At 39.8% G+C, this 26,506-nt stretch overlaps 1 protein-coding gene and 1 non-coding gene across 3 annotated transcripts in view; both read right to left on the reverse strand.

Annotated features, from left to right (window-relative positions):
• SWAP70 (switching B cell complex subunit SWAP70) overlaps window positions 1-26,506 on the reverse strand; it is a 77,152-nt gene that overhangs the window by 41,283 nt on the left and 9,363 nt on the right. Inside the window, exons 2-3 of one of the 2 annotated variants that reach the window (XM_028116747.2) lie at window positions 9,793-9,840; window positions 9,396-9,536 (exon numbers count right to left, since the gene is read on the reverse strand). In XM_028116747.2, coding sequence (XP_027972548.1) covers window positions 9,396-9,428 — 33 coding nt within the window. In that variant the 5' untranslated portion in view covers window positions 9,429-9,536; window positions 9,793-9,840. The remainder of the gene's footprint in view (window positions 1-9,395; window positions 9,537-9,792; window positions 9,841-26,506) is intronic. The other variant, XM_028116746.2, reaches the window with a different exon arrangement.
• On the reverse strand, window positions 9,574-9,763 carry LOC114219442 (U2 spliceosomal RNA). The gene has a single exon (XR_003611381.1). It is a non-coding gene; the product is annotated as a U2 spliceosomal RNA (small nuclear RNA).

Genomic DNA, 26,506 nt, shown 5'->3' on the forward strand with positions numbered 1-26,506 from the left:
TTTTTTGAAGGAAGGTGAGGAAAATATTCTAAAATTGACTACGGTGATGGCTGCATAAAAAAGTGACTACACTACACTACACTGGGTGGCTCAGTGGGTTAAGCATTGGACTCTTGGTTTCAGCTCAGGCCAGGATCTCAGGATCCTGGCACTGAGCCCTGTGTCAGGCTCCCCACTCAGCGGGGAGTCTACATGTCTCCCTCTCTCTCTGCCCCTCCCCCCACTCACGCTCACTCTCTCTCTAAAATACACAAATAAATCTTTTTTTTTTTTTTTAAGTAACTAGGATGCCTGGGTGGCTCAGTCATTTAAACGTCTGCCTTCGATTCAGGTCGTGATCCCGAGGTCCTGGGATCAAGTCCCACATCGGGCTCCCTGCTCAGCGGCGAGTCTGCTTCTCCCTCTGCCTGCCGCTCCCCGTTTGTGCATGCTCTCTCTCTGACAAATAAATAAATAAAATCTTAAAAAAAAAAGTGGTTATACCAAGAACCGCTGAATTATACACTTTAAATAATTAAATTGCATGACGTGAATATCTCAATAAGGCTTTTATTTTAAAAAAACAGTATTTCTTTATATCACTCTTAAGACTTATATTGCTGGCCACAGTACTTAATGGGCATAAAGTCATCCACAGGTTTCAGCATTTAACCTCTTTTTTCACCAGAGGTTTTTAATGCTGGGCACCTGGGTGACTTAGTCAATTAAATGTCCAACTCTTGATTTCCGCTCAGGTCATGATCTCAGCGTCGTGAGAGAGAGCCTCATGTCGGGCTCTGTGCTGGGCATGGAGCCTGTTTAAGATTCTCTCCCTCTCTCTCTCCCTCTGTCCCTCTCCAACCACCCCCCACCTTGAACACATGCTCTCCCTCTCTCAAAAAATTAAAATTAAAAAAAAGTTTGTAGTGCTGTATAACTTCACAAAGATGATGAAAATGTAGAGTCCAACTCAGCCATTGTGCCAAAATAATACTATATAACTCCTAAGCAACAATGAAAGAAAAAATAACATAGGCTAAAGGACAATAAAAAGAACTGTATAAAAACATGGTTTGGGGTAGTTAAGAGCAGTATGACTTCCTATAAATGACAGTTGTTAGGCACCCATTTGAAGATAGTTTGATTGCTGATGGTATAAGGATTCGAATAACAGAATTTGAAACCTCATTTTAAGGAAGAACTAGAACTGATGTGACCAGCAAGCATTTGGTATGTCAGCCTAGGAAAACAGAATGCAGAGGCTACTAACCTCTAGAGAAAGGACATTATATTGAACTGAAAGGTTTCTTTTGTTTTTCTTCCATGTGTATGTATGTTTCCAAAAAGCCAAACGCCAAAAAGAAAAGGATTATGCTAGAAAAGTGGCAGATTTCCCAATGAGGACTTGGCATCTTGCCAATGGATTATTGGTTTTAGTCATAATAGCTCAGACTAATCCTTAACATGTGGAATCAGGAAAAAGAACTGACAATGATTCAGACCCAAAAGCCTAACAGGCTATTAAATGTCAATGAAAGAATTAGATTGCCACATAAATATGCTGAAGCAGAACTAGCTTTTGATGTAGTCTATTGGGGCTCAGTAGTAAAAAGGTAGTAATATATACTGCTTTCTTCAAGTATTCACTGTCAGATAATCCAGGTATAAGGTCTCTTTGCAAAAGAAGAGAGGGGAGGCTCACAAAAACATTCTTCCTAAATGTTTACAGAATTCCATTCTTTACCAAAGAAGGAATTTAACAAACAAGCAAAAAAATTAAAAAAGCTAACACTCGGGGAAGGCAAAATATTTGATACAAGAACACAGGCATATTAATCATTTGATGTCTCAGGAAAGCTGAAAATAAATTCTATCAGTGTGAAGAACAACAGGAATATGATTATCTCTGAAGAAGTAAATACAGAAATCAAATGGAAAAATTACTTTTTAGAAAGTGAATTTCAACATAATTTATCTCTTAGTCCCAAAACCCCTTCAGAATAATTCTCCTAGGCAAAGTCAAAAAACCTCTAAAACCACCTGGGGAAAAAGTGATAAGAATGAACACTAAAGAACACCAGATACCGGAGCACCTGGGTGGCTCAGTCATTAAGTGTCTGCCTTCGGCTCAGGTCATGATCTTGGGGTCCTGGGATCCAGCCCCGCATCAGGCTCCCTGCACAGTGGGAAGCCTGCTTCTCCCTCTCCTACTCCCCCTGCTTGTGTTCCCTCTATTGCTGTGTCTCTCTCTGTCAAATAAATAAATAAAAATCTTTATTAAAAAAAAGAACACCAGATACCAATTAAGAGAAAAGACTCATCTTAAACCTTTGAGAAAAAACCTAAGAGAACTAGAGGCTGACAGAGTTTGAGATTTGTCAGAACAGCTTTTAAGCCCCTTTCCCCTTCCCCTATATACCTAATAACTGGAAAAACAATAATTCTAAAAGGAAGTAATTAATCCCTCAACAGTACAGTTACAAGAACACTGATCTAGAAATTAAACGGTTTAGGTTTAAAATCTATCTAACCCTTATTTGTTAGGCAACCTTATGCTCTGTTTCCTCCTGAGTTAAATGAGAATAAGAATTCCAGTTATGCATTGCAGGATTAACATAAGGATCAAATGAGATAGTGTGTGTGATAGATATATGTATATGACACACACAGATATGTATATCACATCTTGCAAATTTAATCATTATTTTCTATTTCTTTTGCATAACCGATTACAATCTCTAAACTTTATGTTAACATTCTCCAGTCACTATTGGCACTTTTTCAACCACGTTTCAAAACAAGGCACTAATCTTTGCTCAGTTTAAACCCACACATGGAAACCTTGGCTGCTTTATTTGGATTGAAGGACTGGCAAAATTCCACTCCAGGTGGCTAAGCACTAATGTAAACAAGAACTTACTGTTTCATCATATCCTCACTCATTTTGTGAACAAGTTTTTCTCCAAACTTAGTGGTTTATTTTGAACTTTTTAAATATTGCTATATTTTCTCCCCCAATTATAAAACTTTAAAATACCTAAATACTAAAATAAAAAAAAATTTTTAAACTTAAAAGTTCAAGATATTTAACAAAAGTTACATCAAGGAGAACAAAATACAGAATTAGAGTACAGCACTTTGAGATATGAAACCATATTTCCCTATCCACTGGCCCACCCCACAAAAATTTTAGCACTGAAAAGGCAATTTTCAGATTTCTGAATATCCCCCAGTATGTTCTATATTTTAATAACAGACATAATTCTGCTCATTGTCTTTTAATTTAGGGCTGGGGGGTGGAGTACAGAAGGAGAGGGAGAGAATCTTAGGCAGGCTCCACACCCAGTGCAGACCCCAAGGCAGGGCTCGATCTCAGAACCCTGAGATCACGACCTGAGCCAAAATCAAGAGTTGGGACACTTAACTGACTGAGCAACAGGCACCCCTGATTGTCTTTAATTTTTAAGATTAAACACACTCACATAGCAGGTCATCAAATATTTGTGGAATTTAAGACATATTTATTTATAATACAACTACAGAACACAAGTGAGCTACCTCATCAATGAACAGAACAGCACTCAGGAAAAACTCCAGAAAATAGTACAGCATCATACTATGAAGTTTTGAGACCTCACTAATCAGTTTCTGTATAATTTGATTAAAACATTTTTTAATGATTTGATTTACTTGAGAAGAGACAGTGAGCAAGAGAGAGAGAGAGAGAGAGAACACAAATGGGGGGAGGAGCCGAGGGAGAGGGAGAAGCAGACTCCCCGCTGAGCAGGGATCCTGATATGGGACTCAATCCCAGGACCCTGAGATCATGACCCAAGCCAAAGGCAGACGCTTAACCAACTGAGCCACCGAGGCACCCCTAAACATTTTTTATTGAAATATAATTCACATACCATAAAATTTGTACTTTAAAGTGTACAACTCAATACTTTTTTAATATATTCAGTTTTGCAACCACCATCACTATCTAATTCTAGAATATTTTCATCATCCCATAAAGAAACCACAAGCCCATTGGTAGTTACTCACCATTCCCACCTCCCCTCAACCTCTGTCAACCACTAATCTACTTTTTATCGCTATGTGTTTGCCTATTTGGGGCATTTCATGTAAATGGAATCACACAATTTGTGGCTTCTGTGAGTCTTACTAAATCTTACATTTCATTTTGGTATAATTTCTCTTTTTTTCCTAATTATTAGGCATGATCAAAGCAATGTTATCATCTCTGCAGGGAATAAACATATAACACATACACAGAAAACAAAGAGCAGAAAATTGAATTGTGAGGCTAATGTGGAATAACAGACATAGGTACAAAGAATACTACATAAATGAACACATTGTAATCTTGACAACCTTTGCAATAAAATTTCTGAAAAATGTGCAATTTTTTATTTTTTTAAGATTTTATTTACTTATTTGACAGAGAGAGAGAGAGCACAAGCAGGGGGAGCTGCAGTCAGAGGGAGAGGGAGAAGCAGGCTCAATCCCAGGACCCTGGGACCATGACCTAAGCCGAAGGCAGACGCTTAATGACTGAGCCACCCAGGCGCCCCTAAAACATGAGATTTTTTTAAAGAATCCTCATCAACACTTTGACATTTTCCAAACTACTAACTTATTATCATAAATTTTAATTACTATACCTATTACAAAGACACTAAACTATAAAAAAAAGTATACATATCCAGCAATAAAAATCCAAAGAAGCCATAGAAAAAAGTATGTAAATAGTTATGGTGGTATTTAGGTGATAGAAAAATACAGTTTTTAAATGTTTTTTTAAGCTTACTTATTTATTTAAGTCATCTCTACACCCAACATGGGGCTCAAACCCACAACCCCAAGATCAAGAGTCGCATGCTCCTCTGACTTAGCCAGCCAGGGGCCCCTTAAATGTATTTTATTTTTAATTTTAAAGTATTATCATTGTCACTTTTTGAAAGGCATTTTTAAAATATATCCAAAAGTTTCATGCTTGGTGTTATAAATAGGCAAAAGCAGGAATTTCTCAGCCATTCATGTGAATATATGATTACTTTCGTATCTTTTTTCTTTTAATTTCACACAGCATTTCTTTTTTTTTTAAGATTTTATTTATTTGAGAGAAAGAATGAGAGAGAGAGAGCACATGAGAGGAGGGAGGGTCAGAGGGAGAAGCAGACTCCTTGCTGAGCAGGGAGCCCAATGTGGGACTCGATCCTGGGACTCCACGATCATGACCTGATCTGAAGACAGTCGCTTAACCAACTGAGCCACCCAGGCACCCTGATTACTTTCATATCTAAACTAAGTGTACACAATATGGAAAAATGACACTAATATATCATTCAGTTAAAAAAAACAATTTGAAGAACTTTATGTGTAGCATGATCTTAGCCATATGGAAACAAAACACTATGTATTATGTAGGGGTGTGTCTGCATGTATACATTTAAGAAGATCTGCAAAGACAGTCACCAAACTGTTAAGAGTGGTTATTCCTGGAGGGTGAGACTAGAAGAGTAAAGAGACATTCACTTTTTATTTCACATATATATTTTTTTTAAAGATTTTATTTATTTATTTGAGAGAGAGAGAGAATGAGAGATAGAAAGCACGAGAGGGAAGAGGGTCAGAGGGAGAAGCAGACTCCCTGTCGAGCAGGAAGCCCAATGCAGGACTCGATCCCGGGACTCCAGGATCATGACCTGAGCCGAAGGCAGTCGCTTAACCACCCAGGCGCCCTTATTTCATATATTTTTGTATTAATTGCCTATTTAATAAGCACATGCAAACTTTCATAATTTTTAATGAACAATTTTTAAAATTATTTGAAGGTGCCATCAGTTTAGATTATTTTCTTCTAAAAAGAAATAGAAGTAGCTTTTTCGCAACGGGTTTGCCGCCAGAACACAGGTGTCGTGAAAACCACCGCTCAACCTAAACCAAAATGGGAAAGGAAAAGACTCACATCAACATCGTCGTCATTGGACACGTAGATTCAGGCAAGTCTACCACTACTGGTCATCTGATCTACAAATGTGGTGGGATCGACAAAAGAACTATCGAAAAATTTGAGAAGGAGGCTGCTGAGATGGGAAAAGGCTTCTTCAAGTATGCCTGGGTCTTGCATAAACTGAAAGCTGAACGTGAACATGGTATCACCACTGATACTGATATCTCCCTGTGGAAATTCGAGACCAGCAAGTATTACATAACCATCATTGATGCCCCAGGACACAGAGACTTTATCAAAAACATGATTACAGGCACATCTCAGGCTGACTGTGCTGTCCTGATTGTTGCTGCTGGTGTTGGTGAATTTGAAGCCGGTATCTCCAAGAATGGGCAGACCCGTGAGCATGCCCTTCTGGCTTACACACTGGGTGTAAAACAACTAATTGTTGGTGTTAACAAGATGGATTCCACTGAGCCACCCTACAGCCAGAAGAGATACGAGGAAATCGTTAAGGAAGTCAGCACCTACATTAAGAAAATTGGCTACAACCCCGACACAGTAGCATTTGTGCCAATTTCTGGTTGGAACGGTGACAACATGCTGGAGCCAAGGGCTAACATGCCTTGGTTCAAGGGATGGAAAGCGACCCGTAAAGATGGGAATGCCAGTGGAACCACACTGCTTGAAGCTCTAGATTGCATCCTGCCACCAACTCGTCCAACTGACAAGCCCTTGCGTCTGCCTCTCCAGGACGTCTACAAAATTGGTGGTATTGGTACTGTCCCTGTGGGCCGAGTCGAGACTGGTGTTCTTAAACCTGGGATGGTGGTCACCTTTGCTCCAGTCAATGTTACAACTGAAGTAAAATCTGTTGAAATGCACCATGAAGCTTTGAGTGAGGCTCTTCCTGGGGACAATGTGGGCTTCAATGTCAAGAACGTATCTGTCAAAGATGTTCGTCGTATATCAGATAAAGGGCTAGTATCCAAAATCTATAAAGAACTTATCAAACTCAACACCCAAAGAACAAATAATCCAATCAAGAAATAGGCAGAAGACATGAACAGACATTTTTCCAAAGAAGACATACAAATGGCCAACAGGCACATGAAAAAGTGCTCAACATCCCTCGGCATCAGGGAAATCCAAATCAAAACCTCAATGAGATACCACCTCACACCCGTCAGAATGGCTAAAATTAACAAGTCAGGGAACGACAGATGTTGGCGGGGATGTGGAGTAAGGGGAACCCTCCTACACTGCTGGTGGGAATGCAAGCTGGTGCAACCACTCTGGAAAACAGTATGGAGGTTCCTCAAACAGTTGAAATTAGAGCTACCATTCGATCCAGCAATTGCACTACTGGGTGTTTACCCCAAAGATACAAATGTAGGGACCCGAAGGGGTACGTGCACCCCAATGTTTATAGCACCAATGTCCACAATAGCCAAACTGTGGAAAGAGCCAAGATGTCCATCAACAGACGAATGGATAAAGAAGATGTGGTATATATACACAATGGAATATTATGCAGCCATCAAAAGGAATGAGATCTTGCCATTTGCAACGACGTGGATGGAATTGGAGGGTGTTATGCTTAGTGAAATAAGTCAATCAGAGAAAGACATGTATCATATGACCTCACTGATATGAGGAATTCTTAATCTCAGGAACAAACTGAGGGTTGCTGGAGTGGTCGGGGGTGGGAGGGATGGGGTGGCTGGGTGATAGACATTGGGGAGGGTATGTGCTACGGTGAGCGCTGTGAATTGTGTAAGACTGTTGAATCACAGATCTGTACTTCTGAAACAAATAACACAACATATTTTAAGAAAAAAGAAAAAGAAGAAGATAGCAGGAGAGGAAGAATGAAGGGGAGTAAGTCAGAGGGGGAGACGAACCAGGAGAGATGATGGATGCTGAAAAACAAACTGAGGTTTCTAGAGGGGAGGAGGGTAGGGGGATGGGTTAGCCTGGTGATGGGTATTAAAGAGGGCACATTCTGCATGGAGCACTGGGTGTTATGAACAAACAATGAATCATGGAACACTACACCAAAACAAATGATGTAATATATGGTGATTAACATAACAATAAAAAATTAAAAAAAAAAAAAAGATGTTCGTCGTGGCAATGTGGCTGGTGACAGCAAAAATGACCCACCAATGGAAGCAGTTGGCTTCACGGCTCAGGTGATTATCCTGAACCATCCAGGCCAAATCAGTGCTGGATATGCACCTGTGCTGGATTGTCCACACGGCTCACATTGCTTGCAAGTTTGCTGAGCTGAAGGAGAAAATAGATCATCGATCTGGAAAAAAGCTGGAAGATGGTCCCAAGTTCTTGAAATCTGGTGATGCTGCCATTGTTGATATGGTTCCTGGCAAGCCTATGTGTGTTGAGAGCTTCTCTGACTATCCTCCTCTGGGCCGTTTTGCTGTTCGTGACATGAGACAGACGGTTGCTGTGGGTGTCATCAAAGCAGTGGACAAGAAGGCAGCTGGAGCTGGCAAGGTCACCAAGTCTGCCCAGAAAGCTCAGAAGGCTAAATGAATATTATCCCCAATACCTGCCACCCCAGTCTTAATCAGTGGTGGAAGAACGGTCTCAGAACTGTTTGTGTCAATTGGCCATTTAAGTTTAATAGTAAAAGACTGGTTAATGATAACAATGCATCGTAAAACCTTCAAAAGGAAAGGAGAATGTTTTGTGGACCATGTTTTTGTGTGTGTGTGTGTATGGCAGTTTTAAGTTATTAGTTTTTAAAATCAGTACTTTTTAATGGAAACAACTTGACCAAAAATCTGTCACAGAATTTTGAGACCCGTTAAAACAAAAGTTTAATGAGAAAAAAAAAAAGAAATAGTACATTAAATTCAACACCTTCTTGTGTCAATTTTTAGTTATCCAAACCAAAAGAGAAACTGAACATGGCAGCAATGCCAATAGGTTATATTTGGCTTCCAAACACATAATAGGTTTTTACAGCACCTTTACTCATACCCCAGAGGAAGCATCTGGATGGTACCCTGAAAAGTCCCTGATGAAAACTTTGCCAGATAACAGCTATTTAGTAAAGATAATTAACATCACCTTTGGTATTCACATTTTACCCTAACATACCCATGCTTTAACAATCATTGCCAGTATATGTGGAACAGAATTTAAAAAGAAAAAAAAAAGCACTCTGAGAAGACATTATAGACTAATACAAAATACAGCTCTTAATTTCAAAAAATGACCCAAGTTGTAAAATACCAAACCAAGTTTTGGAAGACTGTGAAGAGGAAGAAATAAGAAATGTCAGTCTCCCATTCTTTCTTTCTTTTCTGATTTATCCTCCTGATGCCTCACACCTGAACTCCTTAGTGAACTCACCAGCAAGGGGCTCTGGGGCCCACTTGAAATGTGCAAATCAAACAACGCTGTAAGCAAGAAGACATTAGAAGCATACCTTTTCCAAAATGAACTTGTTTAAATACGGCATGTAGCCCTGATTGGAGACGGGCCCCTCATCATCATCCCTGAAGTGCTCTTCAAGGGCAACAGGGTCATGTGGAACCTTCAGCACCGTGCACAGGTTATGGGAAAGGACCTAAGGGGGAAAGAAAGTAGTTTTATTTTTTTTAAATTGGGGGTGCACCGTTCCTGGAAGTACTGCAATACCAGGTCGATGCGCGAGTGGACGGAGCAAGCTCCTATTCCACCTCCTGGCTCCAAAAATCCATTTACTATATTGTCCTCGGATAGAGGACATATCAGATATTAAACTGATAAGAACAGATACTACACTTGATCTTAGCCAAAAGGCCGAGAAGCGATAAGAAAGTAGTTTAAAGGCATCTGCTCACCAACACATGGCAGCTTCACTGTCTGAACACAACTGGCTGCTCCCTGCCCTAGGGAGAGAAAGATGGAGAATAAGCTAACAAATACGGGGTGAGTACTGCTTGGCTGCCTGCTCCTCACTTGGTTGTTACCTCAGTCCCTCCCCAGTTCTGGTTCACTTCAAACAAGTCTCTTTTACATGCCTACAATGAGCTGGCTCCATGCAAGATCTATGACTCTACACAGGAATAAAGGGAATGGCATAGGGAATGCAGTCCATGAGACTGTAATAACACTGTATGGTGACAGACAGTAGCTATCCTTGTGGTGAGCACAGCATAACGTATAGAGAAGTTGAATCACTATGTTGTACACCTGAAACTAATGTACATCATGTGTCAACTATACTTAAAAAAATGCTTAAGTATCTGTGACTATAATATTCCTTACAATTTTTTATTACTTGGCCCACATTAGAATGAAAAAAGCGGGAAAAAACCAAGAGGATGTTTTCAAAATTAAACTTCTCCCCAAACAGAGCAGTGTCAGTCAGTTAGAGCTGTAAGGGAAAGAACATGGAACTGGGCAGCTGCAGCCGAAGTTTCTGGACAAAGTGACTGACGAGGGCCAATCACACCTCTCTGGGCTCCGGTGTTCTCACTTGGTTCAATACAAAGGGCCAAGTTAACATGCAAAAGTACCAAATATTAATTAGCAATCTCTAAGTGTCCAAATATCTCTAAAATTCTAGGATACTGGGCTAAGTTTTCAGCATGAGTCTAAAAGAACATAAATATAAAAAGAGAAAAGAAATCAAGGGCCTGGTTTAGAAATAGAAGAAAAATTAATTGCAAAAATATTTCAGAAGATTTGCATTCTGTATATAAAGCATTACTGGTTTTGGCATAACTGGAGTGCATACTTTCACACTCAGGCAGTTCAATTAGCAGTCTGGGGTCTGTGAGTACTAATCTCATTTTGTATTAAATGAAAATTTTACATTAAAACTTAAACCCCTCCCATTTCATCTGTGCATTCTAAACAGGTCAGTTACATAGCTCAGGCTGTACTTGCTTTAACAGAGAATCTCACCAGACGTTAAATCCCAGGTTAAAATATTCCCTACTTTGCTCAGCCCTACACATTTAATCACTTGAAGAACCACATTCATCTCAATGAAACTTTCAATGCCACTTTTTCCTGCATACACATACTTCAGTCAGGATTTTTTAAGATTAAAAAAAGTAACCTATAAAAAGAATATTTGCATATCTTCTCTTTATATTTGTTTTGTTTCTCAAAGCTTCATTTATGTGCAGATCCTTTTCTACATGCTCTACTGGTTTTAAGGAAGTAAGTAAAGGAAGTAAATTCACAAATGGTTATAAATGAAGTAATGAAGACTTTTATCAGCCCCTACAAAGCAGGCTGTGTTTCTCAAGCAAAACCTCTATTTGCCAATAGTAGAGCACATGAAAAGAGCGCGGTAGAGCTCTTGCTGAAGAATCCTGCACCACAGTCGGCAAAAACCTAGATATTTCCTTTCTCTATTTACCTAGTACAACTTGTGGAGTAACCAAAGAGATTTTGTGAGGATCATCTGCAAGAACGTAAAGTGCTTAAAACCTGTAATGTACTATAGAAATATGAGTTTGGAGAAATAAGGAGCAATTTTCTCAGCTAAGGCTCAAAGGTCATTCAAATCTGAAATCATTTAGGACTTTAATCAACTAAAAATTCCTAACCACTGGTTAAATTATGATGCATTCATAAAACATTAAGAAGAATAAGGAAGCTCACTGTGTGGTGGTATGAAAAGATCTCCAAGATAAGTGAAGTGAAAAAAGCAATATGCTTAAGATTGTTTAGTGTGCCATCTTTTATGTAAAAAAAAAAAAAAAGAAAGAAAGAGGGCACTGGGTGGCTCAGTTAAGCGTCTGCCTTCGGCTCAGGTCATGATCCCAGGGTCCTGGGATCGAGCCCCGCATCGGGCTCCCTGCTCCGCAGGAAGGCTGCTTCTCCCTCTCCCACTCCCCCTGCTTGTGTTCCCTCTCGCTGTGTCTCTCTCTGTCAAATAAATAAAATCTTTAAAAAAAAAAAAAAGAAAGAAAAAAGAAGAAACTCTAGCAGAGGGGCACCTGGGTGGCTCTGTTAAGCATCTGCCTTCGGCTCAGATCATGATCCCAGGGTCCTGGGATTGAACCCCACATTGGGCTCCTTGCTCAGCAGGGGGTCTGCTTCTCCCTCTGCCTGCCACTGCCCCTACTTGTGCATGCTCTCTCTGACAAATAAATAAATCTTAAAAATAAATAAATAAATAAAGGTTCTATTTCTTAAAAACCCTAGATTATATAAGAAACTAATAACAGTAGGGGAAAGATTACCTTGGTGGTAGACCTGAGGTATACTTTTTACTGCACCTCCCATTTTTCTTAAGTTTGAAAAAAATTTTACCATTCAAAAATGTTCTACCTATTTAAAAAACTAAACTTTTTTTTTAAAGATTTTATTTATTCATTTTAACAGAGAGAGAGAGACAGCAAGAGAGGGAACACAAGCAGGGGGAGTAGGAGAGGGAGAAGCAGGCTCCCCACCCAGCAGGGAGCCTGATGCGGGGCTTGATCCCAGGACCCCGGGATCATGACCCGGGCCAAAGGCAGACGCTCAACGACTGAGCCACCCAGGCGCCCCTAAACATATATTTTTGTAAAAAGTGGCTGACCTAAGATCACACAGCTACATCAATTTATCTTCGAAGTCTCTATTTTTTTTTTACATTAATCTACTCTCTAGAGATAGGTGTAAGAGGAAGACATATTCCACAGCAATGTACCATGATTAACAGATGAGTGAGCTATAAGGACAATCAATGAGTTCACAAAAGAGAAACAATGTGTGTTAAAGTGACTTCATAGAGGAAGTGAAATGTAACCTAGGCCTTAAAATAAGGAGAGCTATTTGGACAGGAAAGGGCAATTGGCGGCTTTCAGATAGGGGAATAACATGAGAAATGTAGCTGATTAATGCAAACTCCTCGGGGTACAAAAAGGAGACACCAATCTCTCCCACACCCTTTTTTCTCTGCCTTCAGGTTTCACAGATCTTCCAACTAAAGTCCTGGAAGGGGCTTTGGATGCCATATTTTCATCCTCCTTATCTTATAGATGGTTGAGTACTGGCTCAAAGAGATAAAATTTGTTTCATTTTGTTTTTAACTAAGTTACTTAGCAAACTGAGACTAGAATTCAGGTTTTGTAATCCCTGGTCCAACACTCTCTAGTAATAAGGAACATCATGGTTTTAGTTCTCTAAAGTCAACAATGCGCTTTGTATGTGTAGGTGCTCAGTGCAATTCACTGATCCAAGAAGATTTAGATTTGAACTCTAGACTTGGACAATCAAACAGCACTTGTGTTAAACAGAGGAATAACTGAACTCAATGACAATTTTCTTAACCGCTTTTATCTTTATTTAGTTAAACAAACTGTGAGGGAGACAACACTTAATAGTAATAAGGACCCTAGAGGAGATCTGAGCGCCAGCCCTGCTCATGCATTCTGTTCCTGTTCAGTGGTTTGCCACTTACCGTTTTATAATGGTTTAATGTTTTGCTACCTATTTGCTCAGTCTCAGCATCCTCACTGTAGAATAAGGTGTTAAAACTGCTTCTAAAAAAAAACTTTTTAAAGCCCCATCCTTAACTGTCAACCAAAACTCATTTTATGAATTCAGCAAGAGCTACAATTTGATCATAAATTCAGCTTTTTTCATTGTTAATATGGCCTAGAATAGGGAAGTCTTTATCAAACAAAGTAACAAACTGAATAATAGATAACTGAAAAGATTTTGTTACTAAAAGATTTAAAAAAGTGTGCTATCTTTAAAACTTTTCAAAAATTTTTATCAGCATAAATAAATAAAATCTTTTTAAAAGGTGGGGGGGTGCACCTGGGTGGCTCAGTCTGTTAAGCATCTGCCTTCAGCTCAGGTCATGATCTCAGGGTCCCTGGGATCGAGCCCTGCATTGGGCTCCCTGCTCAGTGGAGTCTGCTTCTCCTGCCCCTGCTCTTGTGCTTCCTCTCTTTCTCTCTCAAAGTAAATAAATAAAATCTTAAAAAAAAAAATTAACAGCAATTTTTAAAAGCCTAAACATTATCTCAAGTTTTTTTTCATAAAAAATAAAATGTATAAAGAAACCAAAATCTTAAAGGACAGAATATAAACTATTAACAAGAAGTAAACACTCTATATGCTTATGCAGTAGTTTATGTTTTTAGAGTAGACTCGCATCATCCATTAGTTGGTTTTAGTCTCACCCCTGGGAAAAGTAGGTATTATTGCTATCTTAGAGATGAAGCGGCTGAGTCAGAGATTAGGAGATGTGCCCCAAATCACAGAATTTTATGTGTAGTGAAACTGGGACTAGAGCCCAAGCCTCCTGCTCTGATGCCCTTTCCACATTTGCCACTTTCCCTCTCTTTCTGGAAGAACAGAGAGCCCTATGACCCCTTGGCGATGTATGCATGTTGTAGATAAGGTGCAGTGATGGCCTGGTGCTTCCCTAGCCCTACCTACACAGTTCTCCAGGACCCAATAAGATAGCTGGCACTATTTTGTGGAGCCGAGTTAAATCCAGGGGCGAAGAACTACATGTGCCTAGAACTCTGGGACCATTCTCTCTCTCAGGGAGCCCCCATCTCCTAGCACCCACCTTTGGGGGAACCAGTTCCAAGAGGCACTAGCCTCTCCAGATGAGGAAGCTGGAAAGCAGATCAGGACAAAAGCAATCAGGAGGAAAGAGGCCTGCAAGTGCTTGATTTGTATAAGGACTGCCCCTGAATCACTCTAATCAGAATGTTTTCAAGTTTCTCAAAAAAGCTGAATTTATCCCACTTGAAATGCCTGCTCCTCCAAAGGCCATTCTTTTAGCACCCACATGATTGCTAAGCAACTTTGCTCTCATTACCCTGATTTGAAGAATAAACTATTGTTACTACAATAAAAGATCCATATCCATGCCAAGAACCCATCTCTCCAGTTCTTTCATAACTATCTACTATTGCCTCCGCAGGGTCTTTGCTGACAAGAGATGACTAATTAGCTGCATGAGCCCTGTCGTTGGTCTGTTCCTGTTCAGTGGTTTGCCATTTGCCCTTTTTAAGCACTTTACTCCAACTATCATGAAAACAAAATCAAGGATGATAAACGACTAAACAGTGTTTTAACACATGAGTGCATGTTTACCCGCCACCCTCCCAAAGATGTAGAGATTATAAAGGTTCTCTGAAATGTGCCCCCCTCCCCGCAACAAGTCACACAGTTTCCCTTTACAGGATGTGCGTAATGGGCAAACTTCAACACTGAAGGAAAGGGGGGTGGGGATCTCTATTCCAACAAGCTTATCTGAACCAACACAATTACAGAATTATAATTCATAATAAGCAATCTTTTTAAAAAAAACATGAAAATTCCTGCCTGATTTATAAAATTTCAAGCTAATGGCGAATTACCAGAAAACTCTTCCTAACAATGAACCAGAATGACCAATTTCCTACCAGTATTATGCCCTGCCTTAAGAGCATTGTCTTAATAGAAGTCCTGCCCCTTACCACATAGAGTCATTTTCCCTTTCCTGGCAATATCCTTTCATCCTGCTTATCAATGTTTAAGTCTCACTTGCTTTCCCTTAAATTATTTTCATTGTATGCAGCTTCAGAAATCTCCAAGTCAATGTTGACTTAGTCCCTAAATGCAATCACCATCCTAGACACTTTTACTAAATTAATCTTTTTTTTTTAAAGATTTTATTTATTTATTTATTTGACAGAGAGAGAACACAAGTAGGCAGAGCAGCAGGCAGAGGGAGAGGGAGAAGCAGGCTCTCCACCGAGCAGGGAGCCCAATGTGGGGCTCGATCCCAGGATTCTGGGATCATGACCTGAGCCAAAGGCAACGGTTAAATGATAGAGCCACCCAGGCACCCTTTACCAAATTAATCTTAAAGTGCTGCTTATATCACATTATTCCCTCATCTAAAATTCATCAAAAGCCTACAGAAGTAAAAACCAAGTAAGTATCTCAGCTCTGTATTTAAGTCACTCGACAGGTCAGGCCCTCTTTAGCTTTCTAGCATTTCTTCCTACCCCTCTGTACCAACCATACAAATCCCACCAAACAAGTTTACTCACTGTACCACACACAAACCCTGTACCATACCCCTTCCCTCCAGGCCTTTGCTCCAACCACCCCTACACCTCCATTTCTACCTAACATAAATGCTATCCCTTTCAGAAGGCTCCACCACCCAAAATCAAGATGGTCTTTCCTCACTCTGCATTTCCCAAGCATTCTGTACTTTTTATTTTACACTACCGCAAATGATTTTTCTCTCCCAAGATGGTAAATTTCTGAAAGGCCCATGTTTTATCTATCCTTGCATTCCCACAGCACCTCACATGCTATCCAGAAGGCAGAAGGCTTTCAATAAACGCTGAATTAATTCTTTCTAAAAATTCTCTTTTAAATAACAGTAAAACTACAATATTTTAAAGACAACAATCTTAGGAAATATCCTACTTCTGTCTCCTATTTCACAGATAAAAAGACTGGGGCCTGAGACTTGGCCTAAGTCACACACTGATGAGTAACAGAACAGGGATGAGAACCCAAGTCTCCTATCTGCCTGTCCCACAACAGTGGGGTGCCAGAAACATTCCCTTCTGCCTAGTTACATCCTTCAAGACTGGGTCATTCTCCGTAAACTCTAGGAAACCTTTACTGGCCCTCCTGTCCACTGAACTCCTACTCAGCATTTAAATGAATTGTTTCATATGTCAGTATCTCAAATACCTAGCTGCAGCTCAGCGAGGGAGGGAACCTTGCCCAACAGTTGTATTCAATATGTTTCACATTTACTACCAGTAGGAGCGTAACACTTACGGACAGATTAAGGCAGGATATCTAACTCAAAACCACCTGTTGTGATGTTGTCTAGAGACTACATGCCATTAAACTACCTACAGTAAATGCCATTGGATTTCATTCTAAATGAACCACCTTTAATAAGTTATTTCAGGCAATTAAACAACTTAGCCCTCTTCAGAAATCAAACAGAAAATATCAATAAATTTGACCACAAATTTTTTTTAATTTCCCTTTAAAAAGAGATACCACAAAGAAACAAACAAAAAAAGGCTGATAGCTCCAATATTCAAATTACTCTTCTAAATTAAATGAAGATGAGAACCTAATAAAAAAAATGGACAATGGACATAAATGGGAAATTTGTAAAAGAAACTGACGGCTAATAAATATAGAAAAAGATGCTTAACCTCACCAGTCATCAAAATAATGCAAACTAAAAGAGCTGTTTCTTTTTCCTTGAGTAACAATACCTAGTGTTTGAACAGATATAGGGGAGTGAAGATAGCCACCACCCAACACTGGAGAAGGAAGAGAGAAGGTTCTCTCCATCACTACTGACATTTTGGACAATTCTTTTTTTTTTTTTAAATAGGCTCCATGCCCAGCATAGAGCCCAACACAGGCTTGAACTCATGACCCCGAGATCAAGACCTGAGCTGAGACCAAGAGTCAGACACTTAACCAACTGAGCAGCCCAGGCGCCCCTAGACCAGATAATTCTTTGTTTAACAAGCAGGGGGAGGTGTGTCCTATGCACTGCAGGATGTTTAGCAGCATCCCTGGCTGAAAACATTTAAACGTCTCAAATATCTAAGAATAGGAAAATGGTTAAATAAGACATGGTGCATCAACACAGTGAAACAGTTCATAGCCATTATTAAGAATGTTGTCTGTATCTATAAGCAGTGATATGGAAAGATGATCCTAAGACCTCTTTAAGAAAATAGGTTACAGAGGCACCTGGCTGGTTCAGTCGGTTAAGTGTCTGCCTTTGGCTCAGGTCATGATCCCACGGTCCTGGGATTGAGCCCCACATCAGGCTCCCTGCTCAGTTGGGAGTCGGCTTCTCCCTCTCCTGCCCCCCCCCCCCCGCTTATCTCTCTCTCTCTCTCTTTCTGTCAAGTAAATAAAATCTTAAAAAAAAAAAGGTTATAAAAGCATATGAAATACAGTCCCATTTATATAAAAGGATATATATGTTTGTGTATATGCAACTGTGTGCATGCATATGTGTATGTGTACAGAGCAAAGAGAGGCAGGAAAAGGGGTGGAAGAGAGAAAAGATGTTAGAAAGATACTCACTGAAAAGTTAATTGCATCCGCCCTTGGTGGTGGAATTTTGGGTACTTTTACCTTTGCCTCTATACTTCAATGCGTTGTTTGAATATTCTACGTATTATCTTTATAATCAGAAAAAGTGAAGGTTTATATTTATGGAAAATTTAAAAATTAAATATGTCTGGGGGTTCCAGCTGGAGAACACCAATAAAATTACAAAATATGAAGAGATCACTGTAAGAATATAGAGTTGATGAAACTAACTCAGTTCAGTCATCCACAAAGAACTGTGCTTTGGCACACAATGGGCAACAAAGTCTCCCAATCTGGGACAACTTCCTTACGTTCCAGTCTCCCACTGGACTATAGCATAAACAAATGTCTTTAAGAAGATAAATCATGTAGACGAACCATGAGAGACGATGGACTCTGAAAAACAAACTGAGGGTTCTAGAGGGGAGGGGGCTGGGGGGATGGGTTAGCCTGGTGATGGGTATTAAAGAGGGCACGTTCTGCGTGGAGCACTGGGTGTTATGCACAAACAATGAATCATGGAACACTACATCAAAAACTAATGATGTAATGTATGGTGATTAACATAACAATAAAAAATTTAAAGTAAACAAAAAAAGATAAATCATGTATAAAAAGATTTAACTCCAATAAGTGTCTGCACCTATCTCTCCCACTACTTTGTAAGTTCCGTAAAGGGAAGGTCTCTATTTTATCCAACTGTGTCATACCAAAACCTAATAAAGTGCCTGATGTTCAACAAATGTTTGCTAAATAAGCCCTATTTAAGAATTTTCTTATCTCTCTCTTTAATTTAGTTTGCTTCTCCATCATCTTTATCTAGATCTAGGTCTTTGAATTTACTTCACTGTATTACCATTATATTCCACTGGAGAGAATTTTTGTTTAACTGGAATCTCTAATTCAGGTCACTTTTAGAGTAAAAACCAATGTCATTAGTTATTCACACCACCAGAACTAGCAGACGTAACTCATCTGATCTGAGGTCTAGTAAAGCAATCCAGTTCCTCAAAATTTGAGTAGAGATTTTTGAGGAAGGGACTCAGTAAGAATTAACAAGTGTGAGAAAGAACTCTGTAACAGAAGAGAGAAAAATTAGGTAGTTCAATTTAGTACACTCTACTCCAAAAGAAAATCTGAAGCCACAGTAAACACCCAAAGTGATGACAAAGATCACAAATCTGAGGTTTATCTTTGCTGCCCCCTCTTCTGACCACTGTCTCCTTACAGTCTCCATAATATGGCTCCCATCCCTATCAATCTCATGAAATTGCCTTTTCAAAAGGATTCTGTGGCAGACACAGAGATGTACCACTCAGATCCCTCAAGAAAGGAAATGCTGCCCAGCTACAAGGACTGTAGTTAGTTGAGAGCTTCCAGCTATTATATCTTCAGGGTCCTCAGCCAATGACCAAGCAAGATGGTGGTATCATTTGCTCCTAGTTTTGTCAAGTCTGTATCACAGTCTGACAGCTCCTTTTCCCAATCCTAATTCCTCTTTTTTTTTTACCCTCCCATAGGTGTTTCTTCTCAATAGGCCTTTTGCACTCCCAACTCTGTCTCACCATCTGCTTCCTGGAGAACCCACCGTGGGACAGATACCTTCCGAACAAGTCATTCTCCCAAGTTGCTGGCACTTGGCAGTCTGGATCATCCCCCTCCTCTTAGACTTATTTTTGTTCTTCTCCTTAGGAGAATGTCAGGTGAGGGAGGTGATCCCACAAAGGCACCTCTACCAAAGCTCAATTTTCGGCCCTGAGTTCTTCTTTCTCCTTATTCTCTTCTTCAAAAGTGCTTTTATTCTGACAATGTTAAGTTACCTCTATTCTAATAACTTTCAGATCCTCCTCTGGTCTTTTCCTCTCAACTGAACTCTGATTTATATCCCTAACTAATTCTAGAGATTTCTACACTAAATTTGCCTCATATCCAAAAAAACCCAAAGAAGAATTCATCACCTTTTTCCCCAAAACAGGCTTCCCACCCTGATGCTAACTTTGGTACCATCATTTCTTTAACAACAAAATCGTGGACTCTCCTCTTCTTGTACCTCTTTTACTTATAGTTTATCCTATAGCTAAGTCTAATTCAGCACCCCCAGTGTCAACTCCTCTCTCCACTGAATGAGCTGCTCTTTCAGCTTATGGTTAACCAGAGAATGTAATGCTGGGGAAACAGGGGCTCCCTGTCCTCAGTAGCAGGTCCCATTCTCCCTTCTGAGACTCCAACAAAGAGCTGCTGCAGAACAAACACTCAACAGGATATGACTGTGGTAAACACATCAAGCTAATATAGTTAAATTAGAAGACTAACCCTCAAAGACCTCATCTGGTACTCTACATTTACAAATGAGGAAACTGAAGCCCAGCAAGAAATGACTTCCCATGGCTACACAAGTATCAGAGCACAGACAGGTCTCCTGACTCCCCAACTAGTGCTCTTTCCTGACACTTTTTCCTGTTTTCCCAAGGGATTTATTTTCTGTATCTTTCATCACAGATGTTCTTATAGATGAGTTTGACACATCCCTTAAGGTCAGTAACAACTGTCTCTTCCTCTAGAAGTATTCTCTGACCTAACTCCTCCAATCCTCCCCAAAGGCTAGACAGGTTCCCCTCTTCTGTGTGCCCAGCACTTTTTTTTTTTTTTTTTTGGAGAAAGTTTAATTTTAAAAAGAGTTAGAAAATGAACACTCATCTTTACACAAGAATGACAATAAATGGACAAAAATGATAGAATTTATCTTAAAAATCACTATATTACAGCCAACAATAAAATAATTCATTACAGGCAAGTGTTATGAATAGATCCCACAAGGCTTAGGTGAAATGTGTACTTTCCTTATCTCCCATATTTGAATTGATAGTTTGCTGGGTCTGTCTCATTCACAAGACTAAAGCTCAGGGCGCCTGGGTGGCTCAGTCGTTGGGTGTCTGCCTTCCTCAGGTCATGATCCCAGTGTCCTGGATTGAGCACATCGGGCTCCCTGCTCGGCAGGAAGCCCGCTTCTCCCTCTCCCACTCCCCCTGCTTGTGTTCCCTCTCTCGCTGTGTCTGTCAAATAAATAAGTGAAATCTTTATTAAAAAAAAAAAAAAAGAAGAAGAAGACTAAAGCTCTATAAGGGTAGGGAACACACCTGTTTGATTCCCACTGCCACCATCCCAGTCCAGCACTGATCAACTGACTCATCAACTTTCACAGATGCTCCCCAATTGGTCTCCCCATCTCCAGCCTCTTACCTCGAATTACCACACCCACAATCTCAGACTAATCTCAAAACTCTAACTTTGTCATAAATTCCCAAAAAGTTTTAGTAACGTCCCCTCTTTATAGGATCAGTTCTGAAGTACTGGCTCTAACGTAGTCAGTCAACAAATATATGTTAACCATCTATTCTGTACAGGAACAGAAGCATCGAAAATGTAACCCCACAACCATCACCCTAGGAGCTGAAAGAATTGATGGGGATGTGCTGCCTGGCAAGGCAGATAATGCTCCATCCTCCCAGAGCTGCTTATGCAATGCAATATCATACCTTCAACACCGTTCAGCACATGCTGGAGCACGGCTGGTACACGATGCTCACATACGCCACCTTCCTGGTCCAGATCAAAAATACCTGATTACCGAACAAAGATATTCCTAAGGAAGCGAAAGGTATAGAAGGCACAGAAGAATCCAAAGATGAAAAAATTAGTTTTTCCAATACTGCAGAAATCTCTCCCTAATCACAATATTTCTTCATTTATGAAATTCAACTATATGCAGATTTACTCCTAAATACCTTTCCACAGTTAATTAATTGCTGAGAATTGCAGTTTCAAGTAAACACAGATTTTGAAAGTAAACACAGATTTTGAATTAAAAAAAAAAAAAAGGAACCTGAAGGTATCATGAGAAGAAGGAAATAAAGCAGAAAGCAAAGCAGAAAAATAGATTCATGAAATGAATCCCTGGGGAGGATAAAGGAAGCTGAGACAAAGGGCTACCTTAGACTTATGTTGTAGGATGGAACCAGGGACACACAGAAGAAAGACCGCAGAGGCAAGCTGGATTACCTCGAGTTCCAATGTACTAATTATCCCGAGGGGCCTACATAATAACCTTCGTGTTGAGAGGGAATGAGAACATGGCTACTCTGTGATGGCAAATGGAGTAAGTGAAAAAAGGTCACGCAAAGCCTCTTCTGTCTCTAGCTTCCAGGTACTACGTACCTCAGGACTACAGTGAGACCCAAAAGGAAATACAAAATGGAGATCAAGAAGGTTAAGAGCTCTGAGTCATAAGATTAGAAATGCACACTGGCTCTTAAGATGGAGGGACACACACACACACACATACAGTGCCTCACAGTTTGTATATTACCTTCAATAAAGCAGAAGTTTACATGTTATTTCAAAAAAAACCCAAAATTTCCAACTCATCTCACTGAAAAGCTGTTAGCAAATAAGGAATGAAGAAAGGAAATAACCCAGAATCCATTATTACCATTTTAAGATTTTTAAATGTCTCCTACAAATTCTTTATTTGGAGAGCTGTCCTTACTATTTTGTTTTGGTAAAATATAAAAAATATTTACAAAGACATTTATAGGCTCATTCATGATTCCAATCCCCTAATCCCATTTTTTTAATTAGATTTTTTTAGTTCCTCAAAAGAAACAACTTTTACCACAGAGGTTAATAGAAACATAACACTAAAGATTAGGGGAAAAGGGGCACCTGGGTGGTTCAGTCAGTTAAGCATCTGCCTTCAGCTCAAGTCATGATCCCAGGGTCCTGGAATCGAGCCCTGCAAAGGGCTCCCTGCTTGGTGGAGAGCCCGCTTCTCCCTCTCCCTCTGCCTGCCACTCTACCTACTTGTGCTCTCTGTCAAATAAATAAAAATCTTTTTAAAAAATGAAGTTCAAACCTTAAAAAAAAAGATTAGGGAAAAATACTATACATGCCAAGTTCACAAAAATTAATCATATTTTTACGTTGTGTTTAACACAATAAAAGCCCTTTACTGCAACTTGCTTCCTTTATACAGTTGTCCTGCTTATGCAGGGGACATATTCCAAGTGGATGCCTAAAACCCTACTGGATAGTACTGAACCCTAGATATATTTTTTTTCCAATACATACATATCTATGATCAAGTTTAATTTATAAATTAAGCACAGTAAAAAGATTAACTAATAATAAAACAATAATTATAACATACTGTAATAAAAGTTATGTGAATATAGTATCTCTCTCTCAAAATATTGTACTATATTCACCCTTCCTGTAATTATAAGAGACGATAAAAGGTCTATGTGATGAGATAAAGTGAACTGAATGATGTAGGCACTGTGACGTATTGTTAAGCTACTACTTAACTTTTTTTTTTTTTAAGATTTTATTTATTTGACAGAGAGAGACACAGCAAGAGAAGAAACACAAGCAGGGGGAGTGGGAGAGGGAGAAGCAGGCTTCCCACCAAGCAGGGAGCCCGATGTGGAGCTCGATCCCAGGACTCTGGGATCATGACCTGAGCCGAAGGCAGACATTTAACTGACTGAGCCACCCAGGCGCCCTTACTACTGAACTTCTGACGATGTGTCAGAAGGAGGATCATCTGCTTCCAGACCACAGATGACTGCAGGTAACTGAAACTGTGAAACTCAAAAACGCAGGTAAGTGGGGACTACGGTATTTTTAACTGACACATTGGCCAGGCTCAATTACTTTTGTAACCAGTAAGGTTAAAAATTTTTGAGGCTAACTGTCTATATGGGAATAGAACATATAATATTCATAAGATACACAAACCAAACTGCAAAGCAAAGAATAAAAGATATTTAGCTGAAAATCTATCATTGAAGAATGAAAAAAGATTCAAACTACCCATGTTGTTCCCAAAAATTTTTTTCTACTTAGATTCTCTTTTACTTCAGAAGGGCACAATTTAAAACAAAACAAAACCCTGTGTTTCTAAAAACAACAGGATAAAAGTGCACAGCCAAAAAGCTTATTTCAAGACATTTCCAGGACTGACATGTAATTCGCACTGCAACCATAATTGCAAAGTAAAGTTATAATAAAGATTGCAAAAATATCACTAGACTTTGCTATATTTAAAAGGACAACACTTACTAAAACAATAAGAGTATTAATTTTAAGGTATATTTTGATCTCTGGAAGGAACATAACAAACTAGTAATAATGGTTACCTCCAGGGCAGGAAAATAGTGTGGGACAGGGCTTGAAGAAAACGTCCTCACTTCTGTAAATGCCCTTTTGAACTTTACGAATTTTTTTTTTAATTTATTTGAGCAAGAGAACATGGGGGGTGAGGGGCAGAGGGAGAGAGAGAGCAGACTCCCCACTGAACAGGAAGCCTGACATGGGGCTTGAGCCCAGGACCCTGGTATCATGACCTGAGCCTAAGGGACGCTCAACCAACTGAGCCATCCAGGCACACCGAACTTTACGAATTCTATACCATGTGTTTATATGAACTATTCCAAAGTTTCTCTTTAATGTACAAATGTTTAAATAATAGCCTTCATCACCTTATCTTCTTGGAATTACATGTAATTTTTTCTTTTTTTAAATTTTTATGTTATTTTAATTCCAGTATAATAATAGGAAGTGTTATATTAGTTTCAGGTGTACCATATAGTGATTCAAGAATACATTACTCTGGGGCACCTGGGTGGCTGTTAGATCATGATCCCAGAGTCTTGAGATCGAGCCTTGTGTTGGGCTCTCTGCTCACTGGGGAGTCTGCTTCTCTCTCCCTCTGTCCCTCCCACTCCCCCGTTCATTCTCTCTCTCAAATAAATTTTTTTTAAAAAAAGAAAAAAGAGGGGTGCCTGGGTGGCTCAGTCAGTTGGGCATCTGCCTTTGGCTCAGGTCATGATCCCAGGGTCCTGGGATCGAGCACCACATCGGGCTCTCCCTCTCTCTCTGCAGCTCCCCCTGCTTGTGTTCTCTATCAAATAAATATTTAAAAAAATACATTATCAGTGCTCATCACAATATATGTACTCTTAATCCCCCTTACCTATTTCACCCATCCCCCCCACCAACCTCCCTTCTGGTGACTACCAGTTTGTTCTCTATATGTAAGTCTTTTTTTTCTTTGTTCATTTGTTTTGTTTCTTGAATTCCACATGAGTGAAATCATATGGTATTTGTCTTTCTCTGACTTATTTCACTTAGCATCATGCCCTCTAGATCCATCCATGCTGTTGCAAATGACAAGATTTCACTCTTTTTCATGGCTGAGTAATATTCCATTGTATGTAGGGGCGCCTGGGTGGCTCAGTTGGTTGAGCCTCTGCCTTCAGCTTGAGTCATGATCCCAGGGTCCTGGGTTCGAGTTCCGCATGGGGCTCCCTGCTCAGCAGGGAGCCTGCTTCTCCCTCTGCCCCTCCTTCATGCTCATGCTCTTGCTTGCTCTCTCCCTCAAATGAATAAATTAAAAAATCTTAAAAAAAATATGCCATTGTATGTATACACCACATCTTCTTTATCTGTTCATTTATCAATGGACACTTGGGTTGCCTCCTTGCCTCCATATCTTGTTGTTATAAATAATGCTGCAATAAACAGAGGGGTGAATATATCTTCCAAATTAGTGTTTTCATATTTCATAAATATCCAGTCATGGAGTTACTGGATCATATGGTAATTCTATATTGCATTTTTTAAGAAACCTCCATACCATTTTCCAGAGTGGCTGCACCAGTTTGCATTTCCACCAACAGTGCATGAGGGTTCCTTTTTTTCCACATTCTCACCAACACTTGCTGTTTCTTGTGTTTTTTATGTTAGTCATTCTGACAGCTATGAGGTGTTATCTCCTTGTGGTTCTGATTTGCACTTCCCTAATGGTAAGCAACATTGAGCATCTTTTCATGTGTCTGTTGGCCATCTGGATGTCTTCTTAGGAGAAATGTCTGTTCACAGGTGCCTGGGTGGCTCAGTCGGTTAAGCATCTGCCTTCGGCTCAGGTCAGGATCCCAGGGTCCTGGGATCGAGCCCCACTTTGGGCTCCCTGCTCAGCGGGGAGTCGGCTTCTCCCTCTACCCCTCCACCCTGTTCATGATCTCTCTCTCACTCTCTCTCTCAAATACATAAATAAAATCTTTATTTTTCATTTATTTTTTTTAAAGATTTTATTTATGTATTTGTCAGAGAGAGAAACAGAGTACGAGCAGGGGGAACAGCAGGCAGAGGGAGAAGCAGGTTCTCCACTGAGGAAGAAGCCCCATGCAGGACTTGATCCCTGGAATCATGACCTGAGCCAAGGGCAGACGCTTAATGACTGAGCCACCCGGGTATCTCAATAAATAAAATCTTTATTAAAAAAAAGTCTGTTCGTATCTTCTGCCCATATTTTAATTGAATTATTTGGGTTTTTGGGTGTTGAGCTGTGTAAGTTCTTTACATATTTTGGATACTAACACTTTATCAAATGCAGCATTTGCAACTATCTTCTCCCATTCAGTAGGCTGTGTTTTAGTTTTG

The sequence above is a fragment of the Eumetopias jubatus genome, unplaced genomic scaffold (genome assembly GCF_037043125.1).
Source record: "Eumetopias jubatus isolate StellerSeaLion01/CBP00866 unplaced genomic scaffold, mEumJub1_p1.0 scaffold_13, whole genome shotgun sequence".
Classification (NCBI taxonomy): Eukaryota; Metazoa; Chordata; class Mammalia; order Carnivora; family Otariidae; genus Eumetopias; species Eumetopias jubatus.